The 24,731-nt window shown below is 39.9% G+C and overlaps 2 protein-coding genes across 2 annotated transcripts; one reads left to right on the top strand and one right to left on the bottom strand.

Annotated features, from left to right (window-relative positions):
- Positions 1-218: 218 nt before the first annotated feature.
- Positions 219-17,522, bottom strand: ube2ql1 (ubiquitin conjugating enzyme E2 QL1). Its single transcript, XM_084739485.1, has 3 exons — positions 17,345-17,522; positions 15,732-16,677; positions 219-2,617 (listed from the first exon to the last, which is right to left on the bottom strand). The coding sequence occupies exons 2-3, from the start codon at positions 16,452-16,454 to the stop codon at positions 2,486-2,488; spliced, it is 855 nt and encodes a 284-aa protein (XP_084595611.1). The 5' UTR covers positions 16,455-16,677; positions 17,345-17,522; the 3' UTR covers positions 219-2,485.
- A 2,581-nt stretch (positions 17,523-20,103) lies between these two features.
- med10 (mediator complex subunit 10) lies at positions 20,104-23,729 on the top strand. Its single transcript, XM_084739718.1, has 4 exons — positions 20,104-20,368; positions 20,458-20,541; positions 21,412-21,514; positions 22,951-23,729. Exons 1-4 carry the CDS (start codon positions 20,247-20,249, stop codon positions 23,044-23,046), a joined length of 405 nt encoding a protein of 134 aa, XP_084595844.1. The 5' UTR covers positions 20,104-20,246; the 3' UTR covers positions 23,047-23,729.
- The last annotated feature ends 1,002 nt before the right edge of the window (positions 23,730-24,731 follow it).

Raw genomic sequence — 24,731 nt, 5'->3', positions numbered from 1 at the left:
TTATACGATCGACCCTGAACTGACTAGCCAAATTCAAAGCGGACTAACACGCTTTTCTCGTACATGATCACATACCAGATGGTGTGTTTTTTTTTTTTTTAAATCTTTTGCCTATTTTTTTTTTAAATAATGGGAGTGTAACACACATATTTTGCTCACACATGCACTCGCGCACAGACAGACATTTGTTATCGACCACAAACGCAACACGAGGGGGCTCCGAAACTCGGCATGCTGGCAGCGCGGCTCAGCTCAGCTTCAGTTCAGTGATTTTTAAACATCTTGCTCCGGGATTACAGCCGGGCCTGCTGAGAGCTGACTGGCGTCGAGCTCGCTCTTCTATACCCCCGGTCTCTCCTCACCTAACCTGCTTTCTGCCCTTCCCTACCTAAAAAAAAAAAAAAACAGGGCAGGAGCGGAAAGTGACAAAATGTCAGCACAGAGCGGGAGGTTTGACATCCTCCATCCTTCTGCTCTCAGCTGCTCTTCTCTAATGACGTTCTGCTGAAATGTCAGACCAATTAGCAGCTTTCCCTCTGACATTTAACTGGCAGATAGCAAAACAAACACACGAGGAGAGCGCTGGACCGCTCGGACAGATAGTCCGTGGCTAGTAGGCGCTCAATTGATTGAGTCTGACATTGCTGCAGAGTTAATATTAGATATTTATAAAGGTTGGAACTGTGCCTCTCTTAAGTAATCTGTCTTCAGCCATTTTGCGAGCCACCTGACATTTCCTGAAGCAGCCGGTAGTGATCAAAGCTCCCACAATTCCCTCCTCTCCCTGTGTTCTTCATCTTCTCTGCCTCTATTTCAGCAGACATCAATCACGCGAGCTCGGAAGCTCACTCCCATTTTAAGCGCCTCTCCGTCTACGGCGGCGCTCGAGCCCCTGTCTGTCTGCCTTCATTCCTGGGTGTTACCGCTGACGTCAAGGCCGCAGGTGTGAGTGTGTGCGTCGCATGGGCGAGCTTCTGTGTGTGTGTGTGCGTCTGGAGCACAGCTAACTGACCAAAGCGTATATTCTACTGACCTTTACATGGAGTCGGAGAGAGACAGACGAGGCTATGTGCACGTAGATATTCAGTCACAACCACGTATGTGTTTACAGTAGTTAATAATCAAGAGCGGACATACAAAGTGGAACGAGACGAGTAAAATTTAACAAAAAAAAACAAAAAAAAAAACAGCACTCCCTTTAGGCTTTAGTGTCATTCACAGTAAATCATATTCTTCTCTGTTTAAAGGGTTGTCTCCCTTGCTCACATGCTCACACACACACACACACATACTGGCCTTCAGCTGTACCATCTGGTATCTAAATCATGGGAATTACAGTCTTCTTCCTCTCCTACACACACACACACACACACACACACGCACACACACACACACACACACACACACACAATAACATGAGAGTAGAGAGAGAAAGAAAGAGAGGTGACTGACTGTCATTCTATTTATCATACATAGTCTCTGCATAAAGCAACATGTGACTTTTTATCTCTCCGTTAGAAATCAATATCCATCTACGTAGCAACAGTTGAGCTCTAAATTTAGCCACAAAGAGACGGAGAGAAAGAAACAAAGTGAGTGCGCCAGCTAAAGAAAGAGAAAGAGAAAGAGAGAGCACAGCTCCATGTAAATTACAATCTTCATGTTGCATTGAACTGTGAGCAACGGCACAGTCGAAAAAAAAAAAAAGAAAGGGGGAAATGAAGTAGTGAATGAGTGAGTAGAACGCCAGTGCGCTGCCCATCTATTAAACATTAACAGCTTCATTTATATGTAAATGACCCGACAGCTACAGAGAGAGAGACGGAGGGAAGTGACGCCAGTTCAGTGCTGTTGAGGAAAAAAAAGGGAGAAGAGAGAGGAGAGGAAAGGAAGGGACATAGAGGACAGGACAGGAGAGGGGGATGAGTCTCCTTCATTCAGTAGTCTTTCACATGGGTGGAAAAGTCCACACTGTCCGATTGATCCGACTGCACGTGCATGGGTGGGCGTTAAGACGAAAAAAAAAAAAAGAAAAAAAAGAGAAATCCACCGACAGTAACGCACACTCCGATGCACGTGCACACACTCCCAGGTGATGTCCGATGGAGTGACAAACATACACACACACATAATACACACACACCTCCCTCTCAGGTCTTTCCAAAAAATCGGGGAAAGAACCTCCCTGGGCGAGAGGGAAGGGAATGAAAGTCGCTGCTTGTTGCTGGAGGAGTGACGATGACGGCGGTGTCTGCTCTCGGAGAGTTTCGCTGGAGATGAGGACAAAAAAAAACTCAAAAAAAAAAAAATATATAACACAGACACACAAAACCGCAAAAAAAAAGAAAAGAAACTCTTGAGTGAAACAGCAAAAAAGGTGAAGGTGAGAGATTGTTGAGTTAGCGTGGTGTGTCGTTTTGCGTGTCGGGGCTAGCTGGGTTTTTGTCCGGCTAGCGCAGGGGTCGGAGGGTCGTCGGCCGGGCGCTCAGCCATCGGACACGGGAGGGGACACCCAGCCATACTTCTCATGGGTCTTCACCAGGGACTTGAAGGTGGCCTCGGCTTCCTTGCGGCTGAAAGCTTTCTTGGACTTCCCTGATTTCCTACATATACGCCCCTGTGAGGAAAAGACAGATACAGAGAGAAAAGAAAGACGGTGAGAGGGAGACAAGGTTACAAAATACAGGAGTCATCAAACTGTCTGCTAATGAGACAGTAATAAATTGACTATTTAGTCACACATTTGTACTTGGTTATTTTATGCATATGTTTGAAAAAGACATCAATATTCCATCATCTCATCTCAGTTTCATTTGAGACACCCTGACAAAGGTGTAGCTAACATTAATGTCACCAGGGTCATGTATTTCATAATGTCTCTGGGGATTTGGGGGTTTTACAGCGATAGTTTGACATTTTAGGAAGCTTATTCGCTTCCTGGCAGAGAATTTAATGGAGATTTATACCATGCTTGTCTGTGTGTTGCATTTGTTAAAAATACTCAACGATTTTACAGTTGCTTTTTTTTGTTTCTAGTCAAAGATGTTTTTAGAAAGGTGTTGTTGTGCTGGAGGAAGTTAGACTTGTGACCTCAGTATTTCTAAATGTCTGGTTTCAGCCTGGCATGAAAGTATGTCTGCCAAAGAAGCTATTTTTATGGAAACCTCCAAACTATGAATGAATTTAAAAAAAAAAAAATGGATAGACAAACAAGTCCTGAGCCAAAAGAACAATTGATTAGATGTTGGCAATGATCTAATTCAAGGATTTATGCAATTTCTTGTCATAATTGTGAAACTAATGGCGAAAGAGGCCTCCTTCCAAGTCCTATGCATGTTCTGACGGGTCATTATTCTGAAACCCCAATAGTCCAAAAAAATGTCCCATTGGACCGAAAGCCTATTTGTCTAACAACCTGTTATCCTGTAAACAAACGCCCATTCCTCTGAAGGCCCATTGCTCCAAAAATACTCACTCTCCCTCCACTTGTTAGTTCAGTTCCTGTTGGTTCAGTCCATTTCATTCTGACATTGGGTATGTGTCTCTGACAATAAATCCACTTGAAATATTGTTTGGTATAAGGCCAGAAAGACAGACTATATTGGACAAAAGCCCACCAATTCAGCACCATGGACAGGGCTGTCAGTCACCTACAACAACTGTAGGGAGAGTGTGTATTTTCACAGCAATGGGCCTTTGGAGCAGTAGGTGTGTGTAGCAGGCAGTTGAAAAAATGAGTCCAATGGGCCATTTTTGAGAGGTTTCAGAATAATGGGCTGTCAAAATAATGCATAGTCTCTGACCTATGATTATATTTGCATGGCTGCAAAATCAATTTCACTTAAAATTTAAAGCCACCGTGTATAGAACATTTAGCTGCAAGTAACAATTATCGTCATTATTGATTAATCTGCAGATTCTCTTGACACTCACATTAATTGCATAGGCTGAGGCATCAGAAAGTGGCAAAAAATGTCCATTACAATGACCTAGAGGCCATGATGATTTGTCCAACTAACAGTCTTAAAGCCAAAAATATTCAAGGTTGTAATAATATAAAACAGAAAAGCAACAATTCATCACATTGGAGAAGCTAGTTTTTGCTTGGAAAGCTAAGATCAAAATGTTACAGGTTACTATTGTGTTAAGTGAGAAGCCATTCATCAACTGATTGTTTCAGTTCTACATCTTCTAAATAATTCTAATGGCACCATTTTTTAAACAATTCCTATGAAAATTGATGCACTCTTTGTGTTTGTCTCAGTCCATTCCACTCCAGTATGAATACATGCCATACCTGATGTTACAACTGGATGATGCCAAAGTGAGAAATTTATGGCTATACGTAAGAGGAAAGAAACTTTTGTTTTTCATTGCCTTTTTAAATGTCGACGTTGATTTTGCTATCTGGACATACACAAAAGAAGAATATCATTCTGGGAAAACTCAAAAAACAGCACATGTCAAAACATTATTCGCCTGATCTGCATATGCATTGTCAGATCAAAAGAATAGAAATATGGTTCTGTTGTTCATGATTGTCAGTGTTCTTGTCAACTTCAAACTGGAAAAACGGTTTCAACTCTTTCCAGGCAAAAACACAGACAGACAGAGACCCGGCCCACACGTGCACATGGATGAACTGGATAGAGAATGCGCTGCCACAGGGGAGATGTTGACAGGACAAGTGGTCTGAATGCAGGTTGACCAACATTAGATCAATGTTTAAAGACAGGGAAAGGGCTTTTAAGATGTCAGGTTCAATCAGATGTGAAAATATACCCTCCACCACATTGGGAAATGGGGAAATAAGTGAAGACTAGGAGCCACCGCTGCACAAAATGATGAAAAGGCTGTAAATATGTCAAAAAAGAAATATACGAGCACGTAACCCAGTGTGAAAAGCATCTCACTCAGAGCTCTGTGACATCTGACAGAGACGTTTTCATTCCGGCGACACCTTGCTGAAGCCCTCCCTTCTTCACACACCGGGGCTAATAATAAGCGTGGGCAAAGAAAAAAGTGGAGAGAAGAGGTGTGGGTGTCGATAAAGCTGCTTATTCTGTTGTTGGTGCTAAGTCTTCCCTGAAGAAGAGTGCGTGGGAGCATGAATAGAAAAAGAAACAACTGTCTTCACATTGAACACAGCCATGACAAAGGTGTGATTCATGTGAATGTCACTACAGTTTGAAAATCACCTCCAAAGCACAAAAACACCACAAATCGTGCCGAGGTTGTGACAAACAGGTCTGACTGCACAGTGAGTATCTGTCTACAGGTCGCACTGTATTTTTACTGAAGTTTCTGCTGTAGCTGACTCACTGGACACCAGCCTGCTGTTGTGTAACATGTCAGGTACTTCACCGTATTTGTTTGTGCGTGTAACACTGCACCACTTCCCTCTACCCGGAACAGTCCTTGGCGCGGACAAAGTGGCACTGAGGCCACTCCACTGGAACCAATGCTAATGAAAATCTTTTAAGAGGTGAGCTCCTCTGCATACTGCAGTGCAGTACAGATAAATATCCTCATGCTGTTAGACACACATGGTCTGCACCTTAGTGCTGCAGCTATATGCTCATGTGCAGTGTTTCAGAGAGAAGAACACTGTCCAAATGGAGCCAGGGGTTAGAGTTAAATGAGAAGACTGATTCCACTCATGTAAATATAAAGCTACCGCCAGCAGCTGGTAAGCTTGTCAAAAGGAAGTCAAGTCAAGTCAGGTCAATTTTATTTTTATAGGACCAAATTATTTGCAGAAGTTCTCAGGTCACTTTGCATATGGAGCAGGTCTAGACTATTATTTACAACGACAAAATAGTTGCTGACAGGGACAGGGAAAAACTTCCTTAGTTTAGCATAAAGACTGGAAACAGATAGCTTGGCTCTGTTTACAGTAACAAAATCTACCTACCAGCTTCTCTGGAGCTCACCAATTAACACATTAAATCTCATTTGTTTTATCTATTCAAAATAACTAAGTATAAATATATGCTATTTGTTACTGATCCTGGCCAAAAAAATCTCATTGATAAATACCTAAAAACCTGGAGAACCTAAATCACGAACTACTTGCACGGCTAGATACAGCTATTAAAAACTGAGTAAGGAAATTTGTATGGTTCTTGGGGTGAAGAGATTCTTTTCTTTTCTTTGAAAGCAAGTGAGAAAACAAAATGGTTGATGATAGAACTTGCTAGTTTCCATACATGCTAATTAAGCTGGTTTATTTGATACAACTTAATGCTGCAATCCATTGTACTTGGAACTCGAAAAAGAGGCCTCTGACATGGAAAAGTGCAATGGAACAGTCATTACAGTCAGAATTCCAGGTCGTAAGCTCACAAGATCCATCCAACGCACGTTTGCTGACATAGACACACCTGATGACACAACAATATGGCGCCACACATGGTGAAAGGTACGCAGAATTACCCTTTCTGTGACTTCGACTATAGTGTTTTTTGCTGTGAAATGTGTTGTAACAACATTGTAGCGGCACAAGTTTGATACAAGTAAAACAAGTGTATCCCAACACTGATAATCATCTCTAGAGACACACTGAATTATTTAAATTAGAATTGATGCCTTATAGAACATTTCAAGGTTGTGGGTGGCTCTGCTAGCTTATCACAGTAAGATGAGTCAGTTGCTGGTTTGGGGATATAGATTTGTGGTATTTACCGTTTTCTGTTTTTCTCTAAATCACGAAAAAATACGGAATATTCCTTGCAGCATACATTCGCTACTGTGTCCCTGTAAAACACTGGCTCTCTCCTGGGCCCAAAACATCTCAAAATATTTTTAACTTTTGTCTCTACACATTGACAGAAGAGCCCAATTACAAGATTTAGACAAGGACTAGAGAGATTAAACAAGATAATTTATCTGCATTATCTATTATGCTCCACACATTATCTAAGGGGAAACACAGGTGCTGTAAAGGCCTCAGTTCTTTTAACAAAAAGTAGGTTTTTCGACTGAACCGCACGCTTCCCGCTGCAATGAGGTACATCAAACACAGCCGAATGTTAATTCTCTGCTCCTGTGACATCTGATGGATGATCAGTATGTTCTATTGCGTACTTGCTCTGCTATTTTGGGTCAAAAGTGATGCAGGGGATTAGAGAGAGATGAGGTGATAACATTGAATGATCTGGAGATTAGGGTTACAGTTTCCATTCCTGTAGCAACACTGGCCTCGTTTCACTGCAGGGCTTAGTGACACTCACACTCCTCACTCTCAATTTGTCTCTCCGTCTCTCTCTCAAGTGCACACACATTCTGAAGAGCTTGTCCAATTATTTCAACCTTCAATTTCAATCAATACTGAAATCGATCCCTGCTATAAATATCCACTGTGACACGTCATTTAGTCTCATATTGAGTTTGACGTATGAAACACAATTGGAACAAGGCAGAAAGTGGCTGATGTCAGCACTGGTATGAAGACAATGACTTCATTCTTGTTGATTTGTGCTGGAAACCAGAAAAGTTCCACTTCATTGGTAGGGTTTTTCACTTGTTTTGAGAAACACAATGCATGACTCAGTGAGTGACTCATTCAGATAGATATTACATGCTTTCTGTTCCTATTCCTCACTAAACCACATTAAAAGATAACCTCCTCTTTTCTCAAACAACTGATCCTTTAAAATAGGAAACAAACCAAGCGGATGTCACCTAAGCAGTGCAGCCTGAAACCTGCTCTGCCTCTCTGTGCAGCCAGAGGCCTGTAATACAGATTACCCTGGCTGACAAACGCAGATAATGCACCGGTTGGCTGCTGTCAGAGACCGTTGGTGAAAAAAAACTGGGATATGTTGTTCTCTTTGCAAAGCAGCCTCATAACCATCTTCACATCGCGCCATATGGTTTCTGTCACCACCTCAAAATGGCGGCCGCTGCCTTGGATGGGTATCATTATGGCAATTGGCCATTGTTAAAGAGGTGTGATTACCATGGTGACTGATGGCGGGGGGTGTCCTCTCAGCAGAACATGTTGTCATTAAACCAATCGCTGTGAGCATCATGTACTTGTTTTCAGATGGCAATTTCTCATTGGTTCAAAATAGATGGAGTGTCTGCACACGTCTACACTGAAACAGTGGTTGTGTGTGTGTGTGTGTGTGTGTGTGTGTGTGTGTGTGTGTGTGTGTGTGTGTGTGTGAACAAGAGACAGAAAAAGAAACATAGACCCCTTTGACACTGGACGAAAAAAACTATTAACCCACACCAACATCTGACTTTTGTCCTAAATGGGAAAGGGTACAATCAGCTTTCACTCTCGGGTCAAATAACTCTGCAGTAGTCATGGGTATTTATCGTCTCAAGCTCTGATTGGCAGTGATATCAATATGACGGCCAGGAGGACACACTAATTTTCGCCCGTTTTTGGCTGAGGCAATGAAGGCTTGTTGTGACTCTCTTGTTCCTTTTTCCGACATGTGCTGCTTTGCTTGACTCGCCCAGCACAGTTTCCACCCGCTTGAAGGTGTGTGTTTACGTGCTTGTCTTTCGTCAAGTGGCTAGTGTTGAAAAATATCAATAAATACTGATACTGAATATTTGAAATGCTGTCAATACTCATTTCTTTGCATTATCAATGCTCTGGCACAAGCCAGACTTTCTCACTCTTTCTTCTTTACAGCAGCAAAATTGACACACACTACTACGGAGACCACAGGCAGAGTCCTGTCTTCTCTTATGTACTCAGACTCCTGTCTTCTTCTTGTCACTTGTCTCATTTGCTCTATTCATCTTTTAATAAAAATCGAGTTTTTTGGCCCAAAACTTCTCCTTGTGGTATCAAAAATGGTACTGAATAAAAAAATTCAAGTATCATAAGAATACTACAAGTTTCTATAACTTTCTATGCAATAAAAGTCCCCCGTATTTTGATATCTAAAAGCTTTTATCATGAAAGATCAGGAAATGTTGGGTATTCATTGCCAGTAACTTAACATGAGTCCTACTCAACTGAAAGCGACCATGAAACAGTAAAATAAAACAGATACCTGAAAAGTAAAAACAGCGATGCAGGAGGGACAGTAAATGTCAAACCACAGAGATTCAGGTGGAAGCTACAAAAGTACTGAGAGATGAACACAAAGAGACCTTCAAAATTGCTGTCTTTCTCGCACAAACTTGGCAAACTTGCCACTAGATAAACTTGTCTACTAGCAATAAGAAAAGGGTAAATCTCCTATTTTACTGGGTTTAGTCATGTTTAAAAAAACATGCATATATGCTCTAATTTTGGTGTGAAAACAGTAATAAAACATACCTGAAACAGAGGAAGAGAGTGTGTGAAAGCGCGCTTGTGAGTATGTGTACTGATCACAAGCCTGCACAGAAGTCTACTGTATGACTTCAGCATGAAAAGGGGAAATTGAGCATTAATTAGCGCCATTGTGTTTGCAGTCATCTACAAGAATGGCTCAGCAGGATGCCTCCAAAGATGGCCGGAGAGAGGAAGTAAAAATATCTGCGCGTGAGAGAAAGAATGGGCAAACAAAAGAGTGTGTGTGTGTGTGTGTCTGTGTGCATGTGTGTGTGTGTGTTGCAGTTCAGCTGAGTGAGCGCCCCGGGCCTATACAGTGCCATGTCAGTGTTTATCTATTTCAGCTAAGCGCCTGCTCGTTGAGAGGTACACACTCGTGTAAAGTGGCTGCTGGGTAATCGTGTGAATGGAGATCAGTCAATGGGCAGAGCAGGGGAGGCCCCAGTGCATGTTGGGAAGCAGCTTTGGGGGGGCCGGAGGGGTGGTGGTGGTGGGGATTGCATAACGCAGACATGCACTTAAAGGGATCGGGATAAACAAACAGAGATGTCATCATCATCATCCTCATCAGATCATTAAGAAGAGCCCCGTGGGAGTGATGGTGGGGTCATTAAAGGGTAATACCACTTGTTTGTTTGTTTGTTTGTTTTTTAAGGTTGGTGTCATTGGTCGAAGTTCCCCTGTCTGCACACAGCCAGCTTAACAGTTGGCTCATTCATCCTTGTTCAGTATGAAAATGAGCTTCAGTAGAATAGAAGAATGAAATCCCTCATAGAAAACAGGAACCTCTAAAGGGGCATTCCACCGATTTCACACATTAAGTTCAGTTTACCAGTCCCAAGCAGTTATACAGTTAAACAGAGTAATTTCTTCTGTGGCTCAGGGGAAACTTTGCAAAGTTTTAAAAAAAATAACCCTGATGATGTCATCAGGGGTTATCTCGACTTGGAGTCTACACATGTTAAACAGAAAGTCTGTATTACAAACAAGAGGTAATAGAGCATTGCTGGAATGAGTCCTAAAACCCAGAAATAAGATAGCATATTAACCCTTCCAGTTCCCGCATCTCAAAGTTAATGGGTTTTCTATTAGATGCATAAAATGAGGTCTGTGGTTCACACAAGCTTAACAGATTTTTAGGTTCTATTCTGCAATATATATTACATTCTAAAATACAGTATTTGTGATTTTTTAAGCTTTTATGTGTCCTAAAAAAAGATACTACAGAAATTGTTGGAGACATTCAATGTCATCACGTCGTTGTTTAGTGGTGGTGACGTTGAACTCACTGCAAACCTGGTGTAGTTTTGTTTGTGGCCTATCTTTAACTTTTACTTCTGGTGATTGATTTACACTTCAAAAATCAAAAAGGAGTTTACTTGTGGAGATTATCTTGCTGACATTTTCCAAACTAATCCAAAATGGAAATAGAAGAATCCCACTGGCATTTTGTAGAGGGAACCAGAGCGATGCTAACAAAAATACATCATCCTCCAGTACTCTATGGGGGTCCAGCTACATTATGGGAAATGTAGGATCCAGTGTTTTTTAGGCTTAACCCATATAGGCCTCTGCAGCTTCAATTTTGAACCTCTTTGTTTTAATCAGTCTCTTGTGAGTCCCAAAACTTATTTTTCACATCCAAAACTATAACTAACATCAAATTTTTATTGGTCATTATCATGAGGTAAACATTACCAATTATACTAATTAAGGTTCCAAATAGGACCTGTCATTGCATTTGAGAAGGTGGAACCATGGAATGTATATTTTTGCTTAATAAAAGACATGTTTAAAAGGATTAATCAATTACCAAACTTGTCATCTTGCAACACTCTCTCACACACACTTTTATTTTGGGTGTCCTTTGAGCACTAAATAGCGATTCACTCCAGCTGTATTTGTTGAGTTTGTGTTCTTCAAATAAATAATGAGCAGCCAACAATTACAACAAATATGAATTTTACGAGATGAAGGTCTTTCATGTTAAATGTTGGACGTGGATATGGACATAGCCCTTTGTTCGTACTAACAGAGCAGTATCACCAGTAGTTGTCCGCATGTCTTAATGTATTTACTGGTCGCACAGACCACCACCAACTAAAATGCTGTCTCTGCTTTTGTCTTTTTCTGAAGAGGTACATACGACAACTTCCTCCAGTGTTACCATGTTTGTTGTTGTCATAAACTTTTGACTATTTTTCCTTCTTTAGCGTAACTGTTGACTCTGAGTCTTGCCCTCTTGTGGATGCATTGCCAACAAAAATGAACAGACTGAAGTACGTGGGTAGTGATTGTTACTTTCAAATTGGATGCATCTACAATGTACTTTCCTACATAAAGGAGGCATACAGCCTTAAAACAGCATGTGGTTTTGTGTGCTTTTTTTTTTTTTTTAACAGAAATGATTACTGAAGACCTGTTTGCAAAGAAATCTAATTAGAAGTGCCTGCACTGCAAACAGAGAAGAGAATATGTTATATAGCCAGTAGTGAACGGACTATGAATCAAAATGACACTAGTGTACTTGCTAACACCGCAGTACAGACAACAATACAGCAGCACGGATCACTTACCAAATTGGCTCACACTACAGGTTTCCCTCCACCAGACAACTGTTTTCTACCACCTGTACAGTGCTGTGGGGTTTAACTCACTGTCATGCCAGCGAGATTACACTGTGACAGTGATTGCCTTCAAATTGGAAGTGAAGTGTCTGAAGGCCAGACTGGTGAACTGGTGATTGCCAGTCAAACCTCTTAAAATGCCCTCTCATCTCAGCTTGTGTAATGATTATGTGTGTTTCATCACACTGCACACACTCTGCAGGTGAAGACACGTGTAGCTCTGTTGACTTTCACCTCATCGCTTTGTCACTGCATGTATCCTCTCACACTAAAAATAGGGCGGGAGCTTCTAAACAAGCCACATCACTATTGTCGTAGTGAAACACGACCAAGGACAGATAAATATACTCTGTGTATTTAGGGTTTATATATAGCTTTGTGTAGCTCTGCTCTCTTAGAAATAAGGGTTCCAAAGGGGCTAGGGCTCTACCCGTAGCTATTTGCTTCTGAAGAACCCTTATTTGAATAAAGGGTTTGTCAAGGGTTCCTTATAAGACTAAGGGCTGCATACGAGCCCTTTTCATCCAAACAGCCATTTTTGGAAGAAAGAGTTCTTCAAGAATTAGTTGAAATCCTTGAAAAACTCACGGATTCATCAAGGGTTCTTTGTACCATAATCAAAGGGTTCTCAGCAGAACTCCTGGTTGCATTCTAGATAAAACCCTTGAAATATAAAAAGGTTCTGTTCTGTGGGTGGGTTCTTGTTAGCACCCATAGAAGTTGGAGGGATTCTAGATAAAACCATCTGAAAGGGTTCCAAGTGAATCCTAAAAGATTCTACCAGGAACCAGAGAAAAACCGAAGAACCCTTTATGGTTCTAGTTAGCCACTTTATGTCTAAGTGTGTGTTTGCTGGGATGCGTGAGAGATGAGTATATCTCCCAGAAAATTAGGACATTAACCACAAGCAAGAAGCGCCTTTTTGGGCACATATCCACAACAGAGGCAAACAAAGACATAAAGACACACTCACTCACTCACTCACTCACTCTCTCTCTCTCTCTCTCTCTCTCTCTCTCTCTCTCTCTCTCTCTCACCCACACACACACACACACACACACACACACACACACACACACACACACAGGAATAATTAATCAATATTGTTTCCATTAGCAAACTGGAGAAGGAAGACACTGCACCATAATTAGGGAGCACTGCAGAGCTGCTCGCTCATCTCCTCAAGCAGCAAATCAAGATGAACACACACACACACACACACACACACACACACACACACACACACACACACTTTCCTCTCTCCCTGCTGTGGGTATAGTTTTTTTTTGCATGACCTCTCTTGGTAACAGATGCTTAATGACCATGGATGACTCGGGAATAACGTTCCGTTATATCATCAAAGACCAAAAAAGCACTGAGGTTTGGGGGCAGGGCAGGAGAATCCAGTGACAGTTTACGTAAGGTCTCTCGCCACAGCACTGTCACACTGCTGACGTCAAAAGACAGAGAGTTGGTGAGGAGAAAGAAGCAGACTCAATGGATGAAATGACTGAAATGTGACCCAAAAGTGACTGTCTGATAACATGTCAGACGACTGTGATCTTACAGGGGTGGAAATCTGAAATTCTATCCAGAGTTTAAACGATTATAGCCTGGAGTGCATTTGGAGATGCAGCCATTTCCATCGGAATTGCAGAGCTGCTGCTGCAGTGCACTGAGGATGTGAAAAACAGATTTGACAGGATTACATAATCCAGTCAGTCTAAGTCACCGAGGACTGCTGGTACTGTAGGTAGGCGACCTGCTGTCTCTATTTATTCATCTGTCTCTCTATCCGTCCATCATCACATGTGCTGAATAATTGTCTCATTCCTCCTTTAGAATAATCTGATGGGAGTACAGATGTAGTGAGACTGCGTTAGAGACTGTGTTGGGGACTTTTCCATTGCATGGCAGCGGGTCTTTGTTGTCAAAGGATGCTGATTTATGGTGGCAATAAAAAAGGAGAGCAAAGCCAGACTGCAGAGAAGAAGAGCATTGAGGAGATACTGAGGGTTGCACTGCATGAAATGGCCGCCGTAAAGTCACATAAAGATTAATAATATTCACAATCATGGGTTTGCTCACAGCAAAGAGGAGGGGTGGCGAGGGGACTAGGGGCCTGAGATATTGCAGTCCACCTACAGCTCACACTGATGACACAAAAATGCTATAAACAGGCTAAATATATAGCAATATGAATGATTTAGGTATGCAATTATATTTTTGGGAAAACCATCCCTCATTGGAGTTCATTTCTTACTGGGATACACTTGTTTCTAGAGCCAACCCAATATATCAGCCAACCAATATTATCAGCCCAATATGTGCTAATATGAATACAATGTAGATTGTTTGTATTTTTTAGCTTTGAAGGCAGAATATTAGGTATATTTGATCCCTATTATCGGCCCGACATTGTCCTAGCACAGCTATAGTGACTGATATCAGTATCAGTGTATATGTGATGTTTTTCACAAAACATAATGGAGATTGTTTATATTTTTCGGTAATGTTTTTAGTTTATAGGCAGCATTTTTTTTTATTTATAATTATTAAAAATACCTATGAAAAGTTACTGTTTCAATACCCTGATATATTTTTACTTCCTAATATTGGTATTAGCATCACTGGTAAAAATGTTTACTGTGTCAGTTCCCTGATGTTATTTTGGACAATCAAGTTTATTGTTAAACTGTAATATATCCTGCCTCCATCACATGTCTTTGTCACATGTTTGATAACCACATTTGAGGGATAATTGTAAAAAATGTGCATTTATGTATTATGTACTATATTCTGTATATTATATTCTGTATATAGAATGTCAGCCAATGTATTGATATAGGACCCCAAATGTAGTATCCGTCAGGCCCTGATTGTAATAAGCATTTTTCACAATTTTTGACATTTAATTGACTCAACGATTAATCAATTAATTGTGGAAATAATCACCAGATTAATCGATAGCTGCAGCCCTATCAAGAACATCAAGTTGATGACACTTGCCTTAAAAAATGAGATGTAAAACCATCTCACATTGGGTTTATTGCATACTAGGATACACTTGTTTTATGAATATTTCTATAAACATGTTGCCTTGAGAGATCACTCCAAAAATGTAGAAAAATCACACTTAATTCATGAAAATCATAACTGCAAGTAGATGTTTTTTTTTCAACAAACTAAATTACCAAAACACATTCATGTTTCATCAGTTGCATCAAATGAAAATAGGGTTACAACTAACGATTATTTTCATTGTTGATTGATCTCAAATAATTGATTAGTCATTTGGTAAAAAAAATGTCAAAAGTGGTGGAAAATATTGATCTTTGTTTCCCAAAGTCTATGGTGACATCTTTACATGCCTTTGTTTGTCTACAACCCCAAAATATTCAGTTTAATGTCAAAGAGGACTAAAAAAAAAGCAGAAAATATTTACATTTGATAGGCTGAAATCAGAGAATTTAGAAATTTTTCCTTTAAAAAAAAGAGACTCAAAATGATTAACCGATTATCAAAATAGTGATTTATGTAATAGATCATAGCTAAATGATTTAACAACTAATTGTTGCAGCTCTAAACGATATGCTGGTGTAAACTTACATATTAGACTAAAACCCTGGTCATGGTGGACATACAGTATGTTGTACATGCGTAAAAGCAGTTCTACGCGTTAAGTACGCATGGTGCATAAGTGCCTAATGGAATTGTTCATATCCAGTGGGTGTCATGGCTGTAAATAAATAAATGTACTAGAGATGATTAACATGCCGTATGGTTGATGATACTCCATGCAAGGACCACCCCCCCCTCACCTGTCCTTTTACGAGGCTGGCCGCAAACTGCCTCATGACTGCCTCCACCGTGTAGGCGCTGGACCATCCGCGGGGGGTCAACAGCTCCATGCATATGGCCCCGCCGTCCAGCACGTAGCCGTTCTCCAAGCGGGGCGTCAGGACGCGCATGAACGGCGGCGAGAAGGGGAAATTATCGGGAAAGGTGACGTTGAGCAGTATGAACTCGGTGCTGGTCTCCTTCATGTCCTGCCACAGCGCCGAGTCCTTGTCCACCTGGTGCAGCTTGACGTTCCAGTCATACAGGTTGTCCTCCACCAGCTCCACCGTGATGAAGTTGTCCCCTAACCTCCTGATCTCCTGTAGCTCCTTCATCAGCCTCCGCGTCCGCACCTGGGTGCAGTGTTGCCGGTGAGGCGCCAGCGGTGGTATCGAGGAGGCACTGGTCGCTTTACTCCCGCCTCCTCCTCCACCACCTCCCGTCTGCTGCTTCTCCTTCGCATCCTTCCCCTGCTGTTGCTTATCCTTGCCGGACGGCTTGTCCTTGCCGAGCTGGTCCAGCTTCCTCGCTTTGATCTCCGGAGTGCTCAGGATGTTAGTTTCGTTGGCCGTCTGACAGTGTTTGTTGGTGTTGTTTTTCTGGTTTCCTTTGGTGCCCTTTAACGAGCCCTGATGGTGCTTTGGGTCCTCGGTGTCTCGGTCGTGCAGGCGGATCAGACCGATCTTCCGCAGTAGGGTGGCCATAATTTGTTTTACAGATCTATATTTCTCCGCCGATCCCCCCGCACAGGGGCAAGAATCACCCTTTGAAGTCGGTTCCCGCTCGCAGAGAAGAAGCCCTTTATTGATGCCGATTATTAACCTTGATGTACCGCAATCCCCCCTCCGTTCACTGCAGCCTCAGGATCAACACGACCGGGGAGCCTGAGCTGTTTTCTCCTCAGTGCAGCATCCCGACGCGGCTCGACTGAAGACAAAATGGCAAAAACAATAGATTACATGCAGGTTTATATGAAAACAAACACATAAATGATACAATTTCATCAAAATAGATCAAAGGAATTCAGTCGTTTGTTCCCACAAGTGGACCGACATCATGACTGCAGTTGTTCAATGATAGGACGATGCGTTACGCAGAAGCACTGAGGTGATCTTATAGTATATTTTAACTGAAGGGTGCATACCATTTATCATACCGAAAAAAACACAGGCTATGGTAATATAGGCTTCTGCAGGGAAATCATAGCAGAAGGCTACCGAAAGGTCTGAAAAGCACCTGAATGCATCACAAGGTTGATTTAACGAATGATTATCTCACTAATAATTACCAGAGACACGCTCCGTGTGAAAATATATAGGAATAATAGAAATTTAGACTACGGGAGACTAAATTACATAAATAGAAATACTACAAATGACTATAAGGATATAGGAACGACAAGCTGTAATAAAATACTATGGAATATACATCTATATTTTTTTATAGTGGAATAAAATGTCATAACATATAACATACACAGCCTACACTGTAAGAAATCATCATGACAATGTCATATATTTTCCTTTCTGTGTCTTCTCTCGCCCACACAGAACCAATATTACAGCAGAATTTCGACAGTATAGCCCGTGCTTACCGTGGACGGGGTGAAATTCGGTCTATGTCCGTTTAATGTCCCGTTATGTAGCCCGGACACCGTGTAAAAAAAGATGAAATGGTTCCACCATCCAGTCGACCTGCCGTCGGTGGTAGCTGCAGTGAGGTGGAGGAGAAGAAGAAGGAGCAGAGCCTTTGATGTGTGTGTGCAGCTGCGGCAGCTCCAGCTTTAATGCAGCCGAGGACGAGGCAGCCCCCGGTAATCCTTCTCAGCCTGTCTCTTCTCACCGGTGGAGCGTCGTTTCAAAATAAAAGCCCCGGAGTTAGGTGACGTTCAGGGCAAGTCAAGCAACAGAATCAGGAGCCTACATTTAGACAAATGTGCTGTATATGAAATGACCAGGGATGTAATGATACCAAAAACTCAAGGTACAATGTAACAATGATAAAAGTCGATATTTATGGCAATATTAAGAGACAGAGCCCAACAGACTGGCTACAAGAGTTTTAAAGCAGATACTGATATTTGGGAGTAAGAAAAATTCTGATATCGATATATTGTTTCCTATTCTTTACACAGAATACAGGATATAGAATATATACGTAAACACACGTTTTTGCAATAATCCCACAAATATGATAAACACTTGTGACAATTACATGTAATTGATGCAGGATATTTTAGTTTAACAATAAACTTTATTGTCATAAATTTCAAGTTACTGAAACAGTGAACTTTCACCAGTATATTTAATAATTATAAAGAAGTCTAATAGAAAAAACACAAATAGAACAAAATATTAATTCAATAATTAAACTCAAATCAAGAAAAGGGATCAAATATGTAAACGCTGCCTGTAAGCATTTAAGTTTTTAAGGCCAGAAATTCTGGTAAAACTTTATTCGAAATAAAGTGTTGTGGTGTCTAAAAATAGCTTTAAGGTCTACATCATCTTCAGCCAGTGCAAGGTGCCATATACGTTGATATAAGATTACTTTTATTTTGATAGTTTGTGGTTCATTTCCTGGTTTCTTCTGGCTAACTTTCTGTAACTTTGTGTTCCTGTCCTTAACTGAAACTATACAGTTAAGTCAGAAAGAAGATGCCAGAGGACTGTAATCCCTACGTCACTGACATTCACTTTCACTTTTAGTCTCCTGTGTATCCCAGTGCAGACAGAACAGGAAGCCTATATTTAAACTGAGTAACAGTGACCACATACTGTGAGCAGAGGTCAACATTATTGTAGAAGTTCATTGGAAAGTACAACCGTTTGGAACACTTCCTTGATTACTGAATCTGTTTTTAGGATTTAAACAACAGGGTGAACAACAATCCTTGGTCCCCAACGTTATGTAACTTTGTCCACAAACATAAAGAAATATATTATTAACAATTATTAACAATTTATTATTAACATTATCGTAGGCGCATTTTACTTCACACAGCTTATACTAGAATAAACTTAATATATAAATAAATAAACTGAATATGGCACATTCCTCATTGCCCTTCTATTTGATTAAATCAACAGGTCGCATGTAGAAAGTGAATACTGATATCCGTAACAAAAAACAACAAACAGTGAGGGAAAAACACAGCAAAAAATGCTGCCTCTGAAATTAATCATTATCCTCACTGATAATCTGAAAACATTTACAGCAATCGTTTTGAAATGATTGTTAAATTTATGTAAATCAGCAGTAAGTAAACACATCTATACATATGACACTCATTTATAGTAATAACAAAATATCTCTGGGGCATGTTGGCTTTGAAACAGCAGTATGTAAAGCACCTTCTGAAGTTTTCAAAATTTCAAGTGTTTTTTAGGTCCTGGGCCCAACAGAGATCCTTAAGTGGGTTGTAGGAGGTTCCCAGCAAAGGGAGGAATAAAATATTTACTTTAATCACATTCTTTGGAAGATGGAACAACAAGGGAAGAAAAAGGGTTGGCTGTTTTTGTAACTGAATGGAATTTATACTAGAGCTGCAACAATTAATCTGTTAATCAATTTTTAATCAATTATTAAATTAAACACCAACTAATTTGTCAATTGATTAATTGGTTTGAGTATTTTTTTTTTGAAGAAAAACTGTCAAAATGTGTCTTTGCTCCTTTATGACAATAAAGTGAATATCTTTTGGTTGTGGTAAAGACAAGACATTTGAAGACATTTTGGGCTTTGAGAAACACTGGTCGACATTGTCACCATTTTCGGACACTGCACAGACCAAACAACTATTTGATTAATTGAGAAAATAATCAGCAGATTAATCAACAAGGAAAATAATTGTTAATTGCAGTCCTAATTTAAACTGGTTCTATTTTGATTATTTATTGACTGTTAAGACTTACCTGTCTTCAACCCTAAAGAAAAAAAAAAAAAAAAAAAAAAAAAAAAAAAAAAAAAAACTCAGATGGCATCCATTTAGACATAATCCTCTTAAACTGGAGGTTGTGGTCTAACGTGCAGATATTTGGGGGCTCTTTAACATGAAAAAGTTTGGGAACATCAGTGATGGACCACAATAACTGATATAACACATGAATGAAACAAATGAAACATGACATATTCTCTGTGAGTTTTCAAAAACATGATGTTTATACATGGTGTAGTGAAAGTACTATAACGTTTTAGATGCAGCCTAGTCACTGTTACTCCATTTACTCACTTCACTTTATGGTCTTGACAAAGAAGCTTCTTCCTCACTGGCAGCACGACACCTGCGTCATTTAACGACAATCTGTCATTGGTTGTTACCTAGGTAGCAGAATAGTACCCACAGCGATTGGTTACTTTATTGCCGTAAAGCACTTCGTTGCTGTGGCTGTCGTAGAGTCGACGGCCGACAGTAAACAGCGCTTATTTGACAAAAGGATTCGTCTAAACGGATTGGTTTCTATTTATTTCTAGTGCTTTAGTGACAGTCAGTCAAGATGGCTGAAAAGTTTGATAATTTGGAGGAGCACCTGGAGAAATTTATCGAGAATATTCGACAGTTGGGAATCATCGTCAGCGACTTCCAGCCTAGCAGCCAAGCAGGACTTAACCAGAAACTGTGAGTCATGTTTTATAGACAAACGTTTTAACGCCACAGATCTCCACAGAATCATTATGTTTACTGGTTCTATTGATTTCTCTTGTCAGAAATTTCATGATATCTGGACTTCAAGACATCGAGAAGTGCCGTCAGCAGCTTCACGAGATCAACGTGCCGCTGGAGGTCTTTGAGTGAGTCTAGTAGCTGGTATATTGTTGTAAATGTCCTGCTTTATAACATAACTACATATATTAGCCTTTTATTTGGATCTCTGCTGCTTTCTGTCATTGCTATATTGTTGTGAATACACATATCAACTTTTGAGGTTGCTTTGAGTTACAGCCTCACCAAACCCCATTCAAAAATTTGACAATTTTATAATTAACGTCCTTGACCGCATACCTGGTAATGTTACCTGCGTCATATTACTTTTATTTTGTCTTATTCAGAGCCGTTTTAAAATTCGGCCACACACACTATTAAAAACATTATGAGTTTTAATAAATGGTTAATTCCTGTTGTTGTCACTTTGTGAGTTAATTATACGTAGGCGAAGGAATGCGGAAATAATAGAAAATAAGCAAACAAAACTCCTGAAATAAGTAGATAGCATACGAAATAGAGCTACACAATTAATTGAAATGTTAACAGAATTGCTGTATGGTGATTTGCAATATCCAAATCACAGAAACTGCAGTCTTTTTGTTAAAGAAAAATATGTGACAAAACAGCACTATAATGAAGCACCGAAGTGCTGCTAAGATGTAAGATGCTTGGTACCCTAAAAAATGTCATATTGTCATAATTTTAATGTTTTTTTCCCAGGGAAAATGAAGATTGTGGTGCAAAATCATAATTCCCAGTAATCATGAATTATATCATAATGGCAGTATCAAAGTAATCTTAATATATTGTGCAGTCCTGATACAAAATCCAAAATCCAGCCTCATATGTTATGGAATGTGCCTTTTACCAAACAGTCTGTATCGACTTCTTTTATTTTTGTTTTGTGGCTTCATCACTGCTCCCTCAACTGATGTTGACATGCCTTGTGTTTGTAGATACATTGACCAAGGTCGAAACCCTCAGCTGTACACCAAAGAATGTCTGGAGAGAGCCTTGGCACGGAATGAGCAAGTCAAAGGGAAGATTGACACCATGACGGTAAGAGATAATTCCAGGGTCACTGAGACTCCCCACCAATGATACTGCAAAAGTAAACAGAGCCAACAAACTATTTCATTGATGAAATGTTTCAGAGCATGTGTTTGAGTTCTTAAAAAGATAAAATGTGCCTTTCAAGGATCATCCTCATTATGTAAAGAGGCTTGTACTTGAGATAGACCTGTGTTATTGTGACCTTGTTTATTGATGATAAATTGTTATCAATCATTGTCTTTGGATTCAGTGCTTCAATATTTTTGTGTTTCGGTAGAGGCTCTGCTCCACAAATCAGTTCATTGATATATGTCTTATATATTCATTCATTTATATTATATTGTTTTGTCACACAGATTGCAGTGATTACTTTAAAGTCCCTGTGGAGTCAAAATCGATGTTGTTTTTATCACATATGTATTGCACTATATGTCACCTGTATGCCAGTGTCTGGCCTAATAATGTTAACAATGTTGTTTTGTAGATACTCGTGGGTATTTTAATGGTATTTCAGAGTTTGTCTTAACCTGAAAAGGGTTAAAAACTGTTGATGGCTCATTTTGCAGTCAGGGGCGTACACTAAATATTCATCCAATGAAACGCTTTCTCGCTCATGACTGATGGAACATACACTCCACTCCAGTCTGATACATCCACATTGGACTGGAGAGTTTCTGGTGAACAGGCTTCGCTGTACAAAAGCACAACTTTATAACATCATTCCCTCATTTGGGTGAAACTGGATAATCATTCACAGAGAAAATATTTTTTGGTTTTCCCTCTGGTGTTCTCTGGCTGCTCAGCCTCAACTCTTAGTTATTTAATTATAGATGATGGACAGATAGCTGTAGCTTACCTGTTGCTAAGGTAGCTAACCACCATTAGTGGGAAAAGAACCAAATTCAGCAGCCTCCCAGGGAACACAGCTGGTCACCAGGATGAACACAGCCTCCAAAACCAACAGAGAATACAGTACCAAGGTTGTTTTACAGAGTTTCCTGATGGAAAGATAGCTTTGCTTGTTGCTAAAGTAACTTCATTACTTGCTAACTGCCATTAGCTTGGTTAGCTGTGACTCAGCCCCAAAGTGGTGGTCGCAGTCTGGCTGTGTTCACGGAAAGCTCTCAGTCCACATATAGTCAGCTAAAAGGACCACTCTCCCTCCTAGCGTTGCATTCATGGACTGCTTTATCTGTATGGTGTGTGGGAAGCATAACACACAGCGCTATTGTCCGCTGTAAATGCTGCAACGAGTCCCTCCCTAGCTACCTGTTTTACAGAAAGCATTTAAGCTATAAGCACTCCGCTAGCTGTTTTATGGGATCTTAAAGTTAAACTATGCCCTTGGCATAAACACATAAGGTTAGTCCTCTACATAAAATAAAAAGTAGTCATGAATCATTAATAAACCACTTCTACTGTTGTATTTTCATTTATTGCAGAAATTCAAGAGCCTTCTAATCTCTGAGCTCAGCAAAGTCTTCCCAGAGGAGATGAACAAGTATAAGGCTATACATGGAGAAGATGCCCCCTCCTAGTGACTGCTGTACCATGACCCTGACCTTCAACCTGTGACCCTTGAAATGAAAGCCTGACTGGATTTTAACCAAGCAGGATCCTCTGTGGGTGCCAGCAGAATATGATAATAACCTTTTATTAATTTTCCTAAATATTGTGATGCTGTTGCTGACTGGTACCCTGAGGGAGAAGGTTTTATTTCTGCTCAGCAAATCCTCCTCCTTTATCTACATTTAAAGAAATACAAATCAACAGCAAGGGAGAAGCAGAGGAGAAATAAATAATTTTATGTTGCCAGGAGACACATTTGTTTTTAATGTCCCGGCTGATGCATGGACACTTGAGTAAGCGGCAGAAGCGATTTATACAAGTCCCATCTGTACAGAAGAAAATGTTCAAGAGCTACAAACACCTGTCTGATTCTGCTTTAAGGAATTTGCTCCATCACTTGTACATACGGTATATTTATACTCTAACACTTTACCTTTTGTAATGCTTCCTGTCATTGTGCAACATACATTTGTACCACACACAGTCGATGACATTTTGTATCAAGCTCAGGTTTTTAATGGCCATGAATGCAAATGTTATCTGATGGTAATTCTGTGCCTGATCACTTGACATGGTCAGAAATGAGTCCACTCTTTATTTCTAACTTGTTTGTATTATAATTTTTGTTATTAAATGATCCTTGTTGGACTGATGCTGTGTTTTCGTCCACTTAATTACAATGTTTACAAACAATATTTTTGGCAATATAGTCAATCAGATTTGTCATTTGGATATTTTAATTTTACAGCCTTGGTTATAAGATGATAAAAGCACAGATAATTAGTAGAATGTGGCACCTTGTCTTTTAATAACACTCAGTAAGTGTTTGTGAACTTAGGACACTAAATATTGAAGTTTTGAAAGTAGAATTATTTACCATTGTTGCTTGATGTACGACCTTGGATGCTAAACAGTCCGGCTTTTCTGTTGCAGCACGGGCAAAATGTTGAGTAAAGTAAGCAGGGACGTCCCTGTAAAAAACGTTCAGATGCAGGCATATATTACTCCAAAACCTTTCAGTTTTAATGGTGCATTCACAGATGGGACAGTTAAACATGCCAGTCTTGTTATTAGTTAACCTGTTTACCTGTGGAATCTTCCAGACATGGTGTATTTTGACATCAGTTGCCCCGTCCCAACTTTTTTGGAACATGTTGCTGAATCAAATTGAGATTTGCCATAGACTTCCAAAAACACAAACAAGACAAAGCAAGTTTATCAGTTTGAACATTAAATATATTGTCGTGTAATGTATTCAGTTGAATATAGGTCAAAAGGATTTGCAAATCATTGCATTTGGTGTTCACTTATGTTTTACACAGCATCCCAACAAGTTCTTGGCATCAAGATTGTAGTATTTGATGGCAACCATTCTGAAAAACTGTAAATGATCACCTCAAGTGAAATGTTATATGTAAAGAATAGTAAAGTTAAGTTGGTCTTATATTCATTAGGATGTAATAGTTTTGAAGCCTCATATAAAATGTCATTGATATCAATATTTTTGTACTAAAGTATGTTCCCAATAAAATATTATTTTCAGGGATGAAATAACTCAAAAAAAACAAAAAAACAAAAAACTAAAATACTATAAAATTACACCAATAATAATTAGTGCTACTGTTTTTGTTTTACCTGAACTAACTTTGCTGCT

This window comes from Lutjanus erythropterus, chromosome 16 (genome assembly GCF_056507025.1).
Source record: "Lutjanus erythropterus isolate fLutEry1 chromosome 16, fLutEry1.hap2, whole genome shotgun sequence".
Lineage (NCBI taxonomy): Eukaryota > Metazoa > Chordata > Actinopteri > Lutjaniformes > Lutjanidae > Lutjanus > Lutjanus erythropterus.
Note: the sequence above shows the minus strand (reverse complement) of the source record. Positions and strands in the feature narration are given on the sequence as shown.

What these genes read in the sequence shown, in the direction of transcription:
- ube2ql1 (XM_084739485.1), bottom strand. Translation starts at nt 16,454, where the DNA reads ATGGCCACCCTACTGCGGAAGATCGGTCTGATCCGCCTGCACGACCGA. An exon ending in CCAGCCTCGTAAAAGGACAG is followed by an intron (nt 2,618 to 15,731) that starts GTGAGGGGGGGG and finishes TTTTCCTCACAG; the next exon opens with GGGCGTATATGTAGGAAATC.
- med10 (XM_084739718.1), top strand. Translation starts at nt 20,247, where the DNA reads ATGGCTGAAAAGTTTGATAATTTGGAGGAGCACCTGGAGAAATTTATC. An exon ending in GCAGGACTTAACCAGAAACT is followed by an intron (nt 20,369 to 20,457) that starts GTGAGTCATGTT and finishes TTCTCTTGTCAG; the next exon opens with AAATTTCATGATATCTGGAC. An exon ending in GTGCCGCTGGAGGTCTTTGA is followed by an intron (nt 20,542 to 21,411) that starts GTGAGTCTAGTA and finishes TTGTGTTTGTAG; the next exon opens with ATACATTGACCAAGGTCGAA.